The sequence below is a fragment of the Herpailurus yagouaroundi genome, unplaced genomic scaffold (assembly GCF_014898765.1).
Source record: "Herpailurus yagouaroundi ecotype Mexico unplaced genomic scaffold, PumYag 192, whole genome shotgun sequence".
NCBI classification, from domain to species: Eukaryota; Metazoa; Chordata; class Mammalia; order Carnivora; family Felidae; genus Herpailurus; species Herpailurus yagouaroundi.
In genome coordinates this window covers 14,315,670-14,327,770 of record NW_024412423.1, presented here as the reverse complement: position 1 = coordinate 14,327,770, position 12,101 = coordinate 14,315,670, and the positions used below count along the sequence as shown (strand labels likewise).

The window sequence follows — 12,101 nt, the reverse complement described above, 5'->3', positions numbered from 1 at the left end:
AGTGCAGAGGCAGGAAGGTATGAAAGCGTGTGGCGGGTGAGAGGGATTATTCATTAAATTGAAAATGAATGCCTTATTACATTCTTTTTTCTCTCATATCTAATTTAATTCAATTTTATAATAGGTTTATTTTTAAACTTAATTCAACATGAAAGTAAGTTAAAATTAAGTTTGCACTGGGGCACCTGGGTGGCATCCAGCTTTGGCTCAGGTCATGGTGTCTCAGTTCTTGAGTTCGAGCCGTGCGTCTGGCTCTGTGCTGACAGCTCAGAGCCTGGAGCCTGCTTCGGATTCTGTGTCCCCCTCTCTCTCTGCCCCTCTCCGGCTTGCTCTCTCTCTCTCTCTCTCTCTTTCTCTCTCTCTCACAAATAAATAAACATTAAAAACATGAAAATAATTAAGTTTGCGCTTAAATTTATGCAGACAGAAACCTCAGCCATTCTATCGCTCCTTGTAATTTTTTCCTTCTCTTTTCCCGTTGCAGGGATGAAACATTTGGGGCCACAGCTGAGGCGAATGCCAGTTCAGGTCTAATAATAAATCACTGTGGAACACTGAAAGGGTCCAGGACTATGAGTCAGAGGTCTGATGCATCATTTGGCTTGGCCACTAGCTCCTCTTCCACACTGAGCCGATGGCTGACTTGTGTGCCCTGAGTGTTCTGCTGAGCCTTCGGCCTTCCCGGGGCTAGGTCAGCAGCACCCCAGCAAGGACCAGCCTTGCTTGTTAACTCAGGGGAGCAGTTTATCGTTGTAACACCCACCACCATTTATTCAGCCCTGCGACAGTGATCGTTGTCTATTTTCGCACCAGGAACTGTGCTGAATGGTTGGTTAGAAACAAGGCAGCAGGATGAGGAAGAAAGACAAAGGTAACAGGAGCCATTCAGCGTGTGGTCAATGCTGTTGTGGAAGACAGCAAAAGATAGAATGTATCACGGAGTCGGCTGCCGGGGGAGGCTTTCTGAAGGTCCAGGTTTGAGGGATGGCACAGAATTTACCCTGCCAGAGGGTTGTGGGCGGGTCAGAAGGTGCCAAGACAGAACTAGTGTCCGTGGCTGGAGTGGGGGCTTCCTGGAGCTGGAGGTGGGACCAGGGAAAGCGGCCAGGTCACACACGAATTTCCCAGTGTCCAGAGGACAAGTGTGTGGGATAAAGGCACACAGCTGACTGACCTCACCATTCCTGCTTCTGGGTTTCTTTCCTTTTCACAGGAGCACGTTTGGAGTCAGGTTTATTCATGGCATATTGTTCTGCCCCTGTGGGTTTGTTGGCAATAATAAAACAGGCTTCTTTTTCTCCAGGGTAGTCCTGACAGCTATTAGTATTTTTTACACCAGGTAAGGTTTATTCTGTGGCACTTAGCATTCGAAATGTGCAGTCATTTCTAGATGTAAGTTTTGCAACATGGGGATAAGCCATCAACATGCTGTGCGAAATTATAGATTAGAGAGTTAGGGTAATAATGTAATCTTCATAGTGCATGCACATTGCCTGCTTTGTACAGGGGCCTCTGTGTGTGTGTGTGTGTGTGTGTGTGTGTGTGTGTGTGTGTGTGCGCGCGCGCACCCATCACCAACAGAATTTGGAGCCTCTGGAAGTGGGAGCTGGGTCTTTAGCCATTAATTTACTTCACAAGGCTCCCTTCTCGTTATAGTTTCTCCTACGTGCCAGATGCTAGGGATAGGGAGCAAAGAATGTACTTCCAGCCTCTAAGAGTGCTTGGTGGTGACTAAATATACCATTATCTCTCTATGGATCATCCCTACTGCCTTACAATAACCACGGCTAGCGTTAGAACATTTGCTGTGTGCCAGGCACTTTATGTGTTACCTTGTTTCATATTCCCCACAGTCCTACCATTGTCTCCCTTTTACCATTGAGGAAAGCGAGGCACAGAGAGTTTACTCTGCCAGTGAGTGATGAAACCAGATGCACACCAGACAGGGCTCCGTATAGCGTGTCCCCTTACAGCGATTACAGAAACAGTGTTCCAGAACTGTTGGTTAAATGAAATTACCCATGACACTTGTTCTTTCACCACTCCCGAAAAGTACCTAGGACCAATACCTTTGTCTTTTTACAAATGAATTTAACGGGAACCAACAGAACCACATATTGGGTCCGTATAGAACTGAGAATCCCAGGGTGGCTCCCTTAACCTTGTTCTTTCAAAGCGAGTCGCATGCCTACTTCTGAAACCGGTGTCCCTTCTGAGGTCATCAAAGTCCCCCTGGGTGGGCTGAAGAAACTTAATTCAATGACCCCTGATGATGGATTTGATTTTCTGAAATAGCCCAAATAATTTGAAGTCACGCCAGGCAAACAAATTGATCGGTGGACTTGGATAATGCCATTTGGCCACCTGTCTGGCTATGCATTCACTACCTGAACTAATGTCATTAGCTTAATTTTGCCATGCAGCCACAACAGAAAACCTTTTTTCCTTTTTCTGTTCCTTGCTTTCATATCTAAGCAATGTAGACAGTAATGACCGTAATCCATCAATCATAGTGAAAAGCCACTAAGGTTTGTAAAGTCACATCTGTAAAAAGCTCCCATGAGTAAAAGCCACTGTGCAAATAGAAGAGGTTATTAGTACTGCTCTTGGCTCTAGACAGGTACTCATTCATCCTTCATGTACTTCTCAGCAGGGCTGGACAACTTGCCCTCCTGTAACTCCACAAAGTGACCCATGGAGGCAACTCTTAGAACTTGTAGCTCAGGTATGCTTGCCCAGCATTACCTTAGACAAGGAGGGGAGAAGGAGAGAGAGATGAAGGCATGTAAGTGAAGCTGATAGATTTTTTTTTTTTAAGTCTGTTATGGGGCGCCTGGGTGGGTCCATCAGTTAAGCATCCGACTTCGGCTCAGGTCATGATCTCACGGTTCGTGGGTTCCAGCCCCGCGTCTGGCTCTGTGCTGACAGCTCAGAGCCTGGAGCCTGCTTCGGATTCTGTGTCTCCTCTTTCTGCCCCTTCCCCGCTCATGCTCTGTCTCTCAAAAATAAATATTAAAAAATAAAATAACTTTAAAAAGACAATAGCTTTTTTTTTTTTTTTTTTTTTTTTAGTATTACCTTGGGTTTTTGCCCCATAAACACAGAAATTCTCATAAGTCATGCAATTACCACAAGAAAAGAAAAAAGAAAGTTTGGTGTACTTTTATAATGATATCAGCTACATTATGGCGGTTACAGTCCTAACAGGAGAGAACTTGTGTTTGTCATTGGCATTGATGAGAATCAATCACAATTTACACATGTGATTACTAGAAGAGTTTGCTAGAGACTACCTTCTGGTTCTGTCCATTTCCAGCCTTGTTTTTCTTCCACTGCCTTCATACTGCTGATAAATGGTACCTGGAGGACATATTCATATCATGATGCCATCTCCGGCCTTTCGTGGGTAGTGGAACGTTCTGGAGAGTCAGGTTGGCTAACAGCAACTCATGTACACAGGCAACTCACATAGACCAATTCCACTAATCCCAAAGTCACTGTATCTCCAAACAACTTCCCCTTAGCTCATAATGCCAAAAATGCCCTTGCCCACCCGACTGGAGGGCAAGTGTGACAGAGAGAAAATTGGAGTGAAGAGAGAGAGAGTCGTAATTGTAGTTAAGAGATTGTCTGAGAAGTTTACAGAAATGTAGGACTAGGTGCAGAGCTTGCTGTAGACACTCCCAGGGCCTTGGGAGAGGCCTGTGTGAGTGAGTGAAGATTAAGCTTCACTGGCTTTATAATAAATACATCCCTCCTGACCATCCATTCTGATATGTGGCCAATATAGCATATGGTGCCAACAAATAAGAAAGACTGCTACTCCTGAGGGGTGGAAGCAGGAAGTCTCCCCAGATGCTATCCTGGACCCTTCCGGAAGTGCATCAGGCAAGATGAGTGTGAATTTTTGAGGCAGTCACGTGGGTTTCCAGCACGTTCCAACACCTGAGGCCAGGATAGAATGTGTGTTTTGAGAGAACATTGGGTGCCTGGTGTGAGGAGACTGTGTGGAAGTGTCTGGCAAAGCTTGGAAACGAGACTGCAGGTCCTTTCTCCCCTGGCTAGGGTAGCTGTGGGGGGAGTTCTGTTTTCTTCTGCAGGGAAAATTCTAAACCTGCTCCCAGAGAGGACTGTTCCTGTGTCCTTTATTACCTCCTTGCTCCAACTTCTATAGCCCCATTCATCCTGATGTATTCCATCATTTCTCTGCCTTCTGGCAACCCGCCCTTCACTCTCCTCTGAGGCTCAGCCGAGTTCACAGGTCCTGCCTGTGAACCCTACCCACTAAGAACACTCCATTCACTGAAATACTTACTCCACCCTTAGGACACTGCTACTACTGTATCCCCTTAACACAGTCCTGCTTTCTTTGACTGTTATCTCCTCATCCCTCTTCCTGGAGAAGGAAGCCCATTTCCCAGAACTCTACTCCCTCCAGGTTCTAAATATAACCCTTTATGTCTACAACTCCAGCAAGCAGGAGCTGAGACAATGGGCTCATCTGGTGAAAATGGGTCATAATATGCCATGTACAGTGTTCTTCTTCTTTAGGTACCAAAAAGTGCTCTGTTCTTTCCCTAATGGCAGGAGGAGTGGGCGTCGCTAAGAAAAATCAAGACTGGTGGGAAGGGAGAGAAGAAGGGCAAACACTTCCTCTGCCACTTACTGGTGGCAGCTGGGACAGTAGGCAGAATAGAAACAGAACCATTGGAGCCACTAGGTGGAGACATGATGCATATGACTCCAGGGCTACCTTGGACCTGACAGGGTTGTTGTTGACCGCAACCTGGAGTAGTCCCCCAAGCAGAACCCAGAAAGAGTCTGAGCCAGCCTCAGCTGGTCCCACTGTGGCCCCACATTCCAGCTTAGTGCTGCCTCATCGTTTTGGATCTTGTTTGTTTGTTTGTTTTTAATCTGTCTTCTCAGGCAAAAGGAAAAATAAATAGGCGCCCCCGGGTGACTCAGTTGGTTAAGTGTCCAACTGTGGATTTCTGCTCAGTTTGTGACCTGATGGTTCATGAGTTTGAACCCCGTGTCGAGCTCTGTGCTGACAGTGCGGAGTCTGCTTGAGCTTCTCTCTCCCTATTCCTCTGTTTCTGTGCCCCTCCTCAGCTTTTTCTCTCTCTCTCAAAATAAACAAACTTAAAAAAATGAGATTATATCATACTAAAAAGCATTTCACACAGCAAAGGAAACCAACAAAATGAGAAGGCAATCTATTGAATGGAAAGTATTCACAAATGATATATCCGATAAGGGTTTAAAATCCAACATATATAAAGAACTCATATAACTCAATAGCAGAAAAACACACAACCCCATTAAAAAAATGGGCAGAGGGCCTGAATAAACATTTTTCCAAAGAATATGTACAGATGGCCGACAGACACGTGAAAAGATGTTCAACATCACTGATCGTCAGGGAATTGTAAATCAAAACCACAATGAAATAGCACCTCATGTCTGTTAGAATGGCTAGTATCGAAAAGACAAGAAATAACAAGTGTTATTGAGGATGCAGAAAAAAGGGAACTCTCATGCACTGTTGGTGGGAATGTAAACTGCTACAGCCACCATGGAAAACAATATGGAGTTTCCTCAAAAAATTAAAAATGGAACTACCGTAGGATCCAGCAATTTCACTTCCACATATTTATCCAAAGAAAACAGAAACACTATTTGAAAAGCTGTACACATGTCTCTTTTCATTGCAGCATTATTTACAGTAGCCAAGATATGGAAGCAGCCTCAATGTCCACCAATAGATGAATGGATAAAGAAGATATCGCGCACGGGCACGTACACACGCACAGTGGAGTATTAGCCATTAAAAATTGAAATGTTGCCATTTGTGACAATATGGAGAGGCTAGAGGGTATTATGCTAAATGAATTAAGTCTGACAGAGAAAGACAAATTACCATATGATTTTGCTTATGTGTGCATTCTAAAAAACAAAACAAAGAAAACAAAGCAGACTTATGAGATCAGGGAACAAACTGAGAGTTACCAGAGGGGACGGAAGTGGGAGAATGGATGAAATAGGTAAAAAGGATTAAGAGGTACAGACTTCCAGTTACAAAATAAATAAGATATACACGGGATGTAACGTACAGCACAGGGAATATAGTCAGTCATCTTGTAACAACTTTGTACGGTGACAGGTGGTAACTAGACTTATTAAGGTGACCATTTCATAATGTATATAAATAGCACTACATTGTATATCTGAAACTAATACAATACTGTATGTCAGTTATTCTTCATTAACAATAAATAAATAAATAAATAAATAACCTTTTCTCAGGAAAAAAAAGAGGAGGTTAGAGTAATTCATGTTTTTCAAGGCTGCCCAATGTTCTGTATATTTGGGGAAATGATGTTAAAGATTTTCAAACAAGGATCATCTCAATGGAGGCCAGGAAGGTATTCAATAGTTTCAATGACATCTTGGAACATTGGAAGGGACCTTTTTTTTTTTTTAATTTTTTTCCTAGGGTTTATTTATTTATTTTTTTTGAGAGAGACAGTGTATGAGTGGGGAGGGGCAGAGAGAGAGGAAGACACAGAATTTGAAGCAGGCTCCAGGCTCCGAGCCATCAGCACAGAGCCTGACGTGGGGCTTGAACTCATGAACCGTGAGATCATGACCTAAACTGAAGTCAGATACTTAACTGACTAAGTCCCCCCTTTTTGTTTAATTAAAAAAAAATTTTTTTGGGGGGGTAGACCTTTTTTAACCTGAGAGAAAAGGACTGATAAAACCTGAAATGTTAAAAGCATTCCATTTAAAATAGGAAACAAAACAAGAATGTCTGGAATTACTACTCACTCTCAACATTATCATGGAGTTCATTGCTTGTGTGATAAAATAAAGATTTAGAAGGAGTAAAGAATGGAATCGTGAAAACAAATTTTTTTTATTATTTCAAATAATGTTATTGTCTATAAAGAAAATGTCTTAGATTTTACAGATTGATTATTAAAATTAATAAGATTTAGCAAGAATGTTGAATATAAGATAAACTCAGAAATTTAGTTACATTTCTTTGTAACATCATCAAAAGAAAGTGCAATTAAAAATGTATTTCCAGGGGTGCCTGAGTGGCTCAGTGGGTTAAGCAACCAACTTCGGCTCAGGTCATGATCTCACGGTTTGAGCCCCTTGTTTAGCTGTTTACTGACAGCTCAGAGCCTGGAGCCTCTTCGGATTCTGTGTCTCCCTCTCTCTCTGCCTCTCCCCCGCTCGTGCTCTGTCTCTCAGAAATAAATAAACATTAAAAATTACATATATATATATATATATATATATATACACACACACATATATATACGTATATACACACACACACATTATTTCCAATAGCAACAGAGGTGTAGAGTACCTAAGAATAAATCTAACAACGTATAAGGTCTTTGTGTAGAATATTCTAAAACTTTATCAGAGGATATTAAAGAAGTCCTAAATAAATGGAGGGACAAACCACGTGCATGAATAGGTATACTTAACACCCTAAAATGAGCAGTAGACTTAAAGCAATTTCATCAAATCGAGTAATAGACTTAATGCGATTTCAATTAAAAATAAATCTTCATTTAATAAACTGATTCTAAAATGTAAATGAAAACGCAAAAGGGTCAAGAGTAGCCTATCACTTCTGAACTATGTAAGGATTCTTGTCTCATTAGACAACAAAACTTTTAATTATAAAGTCATAGTAATTAAGACAACAATGTATGACAGAAAGAAGAAAGAAAACACACTTTCAGCAGAAAATATGTAAGAACATTCTAATGACCCCAGGGTACGGAGGGATTTCTTACATAAGTCATGAGAAGTGTAAATCATTAAGAAAATAATGCGTTGATAAATTAGAAACAAGAATGTGGATATGGTATAGAATGTGAAGAGACAGGTCATATGCTGGAATAAAATATTTACACCACATATAATTGACCAAAAATCTAGTATCTGAAGTGTTTTTAAAACTATCTAAAAATAAGAGGTGCTTGGGTGGCCCAGTTGGTCGAGCGACTGACTTTTGACTCAGGTCATGATCTCAGGTCATGACCTCGCTGTGAGAGCGAGCCCTGTTGTCAAGTACCACACTGAGCGTGGAGCCTGCTTGGGATTCTGTCTCCTTCTCTGCCCCTCTCCGCTCATGCGCATGTGGGTGCACACACATTCTCTTTCTCTCAAAATAAATAAATAAACATTAAAAAATATCTAAAAAAAAAAAAAAAGAAAAAAAAGAAAAAGGCAGTAACCCTGCCTCCTGACCCAAAGGGTCAAGGAAATGAACATGAAAACCTCATTGAGATGGCATTTCTCAGCTTCCATATTGGAAAAAACTTAAAAGCCAGGCAATGCCAATGTTGTGGAAGTAGCAGAATAGCTGTGGGTGAGAGCGTAAATGACAGCAGCTTGGAACACAGGTTGACATCATGAGCAGGGTTAGTCGTGCCTGTAATCTGTGACCCAGCAATTCCTCTGCTGGGTCCATACTTTACAGACACTCTTACACAAGCACCTGGCAAGGCATGGGCAGGATGCAGTATTTCTTGACAGAGCAAAAAACTGGAAAGCACCCAGAGACGGGCCAGAACGCCCTTCTAAAGGGAACAACACATCGTGATACTCCCATGTTCTAAACCTCCCATTGGTTTCCCACTGCAGTTAAAATAGAATTCTAAACCCCTACATCCAATGCTTCGCCCTCCGATTCCATCGGATGCCACTGTCCCCTGGTTCCTCAAGACATAAGATCCTCCCCACCTCAGGGCAACATGTTCCTTCTCAGTCATTCCATGGTTGGCTCTTTTTTCATCCTCTTGGATGGCTGAATTATCACTTCCTTGAAGAGTCCTTTATTTCCCACCCCATCTAAGTTAGTTTTCCCTATTCTCTTCTCTCTATCAGCCCTGTAATGGTTTCCTATGATAACATATGTTAAAACAAGAATTATGTATGCATGTGTGGATGCATTCATGTGTTCATAATTTTTTATCCTCTTTGACATTAAACTAATAACCTCTATGAGGGCAGAGACTAGGTCTATCTTGCTCATGTCTGTATCCACTGTGCATTCCACATAGCCTAGCGTATGATAGTCACACACTACATCTTTGTTGAATGATTGAATAAGAAAACTGCATAAATTGTATCTGTGCCTACTTGAAGCAGTATGTTGATCTCAGAATACCTTTTAGCTCTAGTTCATGGAAAGGGTAATGGGATCCCACATCAGCCACATAAATTCTTAGTATTTAGTTAGAAGTTAAAGGGAAGTGTTTACCTGTTTTTGTTTTTGTTTTTTACCTGAAATAATTGACCAATGTGTTTCCATGAATTATTTTGAATGATTTAATATATAATGCATTAAGTAGATTTTTCACCTAGACTGAAAGTCCTTCATTGCCCAACTGTTTGGAGATACGTGTGATGTTTTTAGATTGGTTCCGATACACATTAAAAAAAAAAAAATGCTTCTAGCTACTAATATAGACGTTTGATGTTGACTATTCTTTAAAAAAAATTTTTTTTTTAAACATTTATTTGTTTTTGAGAGACAGATCATGAGCCAGGGAGGGGCAGAGAGAGAGGGAGACACAGAATCCGAAGCAGGCTCCAGGCTCTGAGCTGTCAGTGCAGAGTCCGTGGGCGCCTCAGACCCATGAACCATGAGATCATGACCTGAGCCAAGGTTGGATGCTTAACTGACTGAGTCACCCAGGCGTCCCTGATGTTGAATATTCTGATATGCAGGTAAAATAGGCCTGGGCTGTTTTTGAGAGGGGCTTGAATTTAGGTTGATGCAGGTTTTTATTTTTATCCTATTTATTTATACTTATTTAAATAATATATGCATATTATTTAAATTATATTTTCTGTATTTTTTGCATTTAAAAAATTTATTTATGTACTTTAATTTCATTTTGCCTGATTAGACCTTGAACTCCTAGAAACATCTGCATTACAGCCTACACAAGAGATGGATGAAGCAGACAAAATGATTCGAGAAACATTTCAAATGTGGAAGTAATACAAAGTAATACAAAGATTTTACATGCTCAGTCATAGGAGTTGTGCTCATGCTCAGACAATTCACGTCAGATAGATGGATGTTAATGATGGATGGAAAAATTAAGTTAACTTAAAATAGGTGCATCATGCAACATTTTGCGTAAGTTCAGGCTCTTTGTCCCTAAAACTTCTTTAAAAAATGTCTTCACTTGTTTCTGTAACCCGACATTCTGATACCCAAACACCATTAAATGAAGTGGGATTTCTTGGTTTCTGTTTAATTTTTAAAAGCTATAATTTTGAGCACTTTTTCTTTTTTAGAGAGAGAGAGGGAGGGTGCAAGTGAGTGAGGGACAGAGAGAGAGAGAGAAGTGGGCTTACCAGATGTGGGACTTGAACTCACGAACAGTAAGATCATGAACTGAGCTGAAGTCAGATGCTTAATGACTGAGCCACCCAGGCGCCCTGAGCACTTTTTTGTATAAATGATTTAAAATGATTAAAAAACAAAACAAACGACCACCTTTCTGGCTGTGGTGCTGTGTAAAAAGTCAACTTCCTGTTTGGAGGTAACTTCTCTGCCTTCCCTTGACAGGTTTAATGGAAGTAACATGAAAGTTGGGTAAGAAACTTTTTCTTGTAATTGATTTCCACTTGCATTTGATATCTTATGTCAAATTATATCTCTAGGAACTTATAAAGTATAAGTTCCTAGAGAATTATTATGAGACCAAAATGAATAAAGAGTTAGCGACACAAATTTTGATTAAAAATATGTAATTATTAAGGGCGCCTGGGTGGCTCGGTCCGCTAAGCATCCGACTCTTGGTTTGATCTCGCAATTTGTGAGTTCCAGCCCCGCATCTGGCTGTGTCTTCACATTAGGAGCCCACTTGGGATTCTGTCTCTTTCTCCCTGCCCCTCCCCTGTGCATGCACGCACGCATGCTCTCTCTTTCAAAATAAATAAACATTTTAAAAAATGTAATTATCAGAGTGACGTTAATAGAGGCATTAATATTTATAGCTAAAAAGAGCATGTTCTGAATCAGGCCAAAGCAGCTATAAATCACTATATGGTAAGTAGTTGAACCACACAGCACAGCTACTACTGTTTTGATAATTAATTTAGAAAGCCCCTGCATTTACTTTTTTGATATTGACACAGTAATTCTGACACCAAAGTAAGGTTTTGGGCTCAACTATTTGGGCTTCAGTTCCTATGAACCTGAAAGTGATCGGGAATTAAAGAATGGCAGAGCTGGCTAGTCGTCTAGTACTAAAAAAGTCCTAAAGAAGGCACTAACGATTATTTTCCCTTAATCATGGTCATAGCTCTATTTGCTCAGCAAGTCACATTCTTTGCTGTGTACCCCCTTCCAATCCACTGGCCCAGATGCCTCGGCTTGTGCCTTGTCCTTCCCCTTGGCAGAGGATGAGGAAGGAGCTCTCCTCAGAACACGTGTCAGGTGGCTGAGGCCACCAAGGTGACACGCGAGATGTACCCACCTGAGAAGCACAGAGCTGGGGCAGTCTGCGGCGCTGTGTGGGGCCTCGGTGCCTGCCTTTCTTGGGCTGCCCGGAATGTCAAACCGGAACACCGTGTCACTGGAAGACAGCCTTTTCTTCACCATTGCGCCCGTGCCGATCGGCAGGTCAGGAAATAAGCTCAAAGGCTCATTTCTGAATCCCCCACCTCCGATGATGTGAAAATCCCTGCGTTTGGCTTTGCTCTGTTTCCCCAGTGCAGGAAACTCTTCACGTGACGCCTAATCTGGCTGAGGCTATTTTTTTTTTTTTTTGAAGTTGGTTAATGAGTAACGTGGAAGTATGACACAGAGTGGTTTTCATCCTGCCCACATTTGCTCTGAAGGAAAAAATAAACGTGTTTGGGAAATTCAGCTTTCGGTTTACTAATATGAACACCACACAACTCTGTGGGTTTAGGCAGCAAAGTGTCCGGGAAAGTGAACACATAAAAAGCAGTATCTCCTGGGCCTGACCCCTGGGGTGGAGAATGTGGACGTGCTTTATGCCTTCACGCGTGCAGGAGATAACCAGCCCACCAGCACGCCACAG

General features: G+C 41.7%; 1 protein-coding gene across 1 annotated transcript in view; it reads right to left on the bottom strand.

The window, feature by feature from the left end:
• Positions 1-11,744, bottom strand: part of GRAMD2B (GRAM domain containing 2B) — a 112,730-nt gene extending 100,986 nt beyond the window's left edge. The window contains exon 1 of the mRNA XM_040444724.1: positions 11,532-11,744. Coding sequence (XP_040300658.1) covers positions 11,532-11,656 — 125 coding nt within the window. The 5' untranslated portion in view covers positions 11,657-11,744. The remainder of the gene's footprint in view (positions 1-11,531) is intronic.
• Between the last annotated feature and the right edge of the window lie 357 nt (positions 11,745-12,101).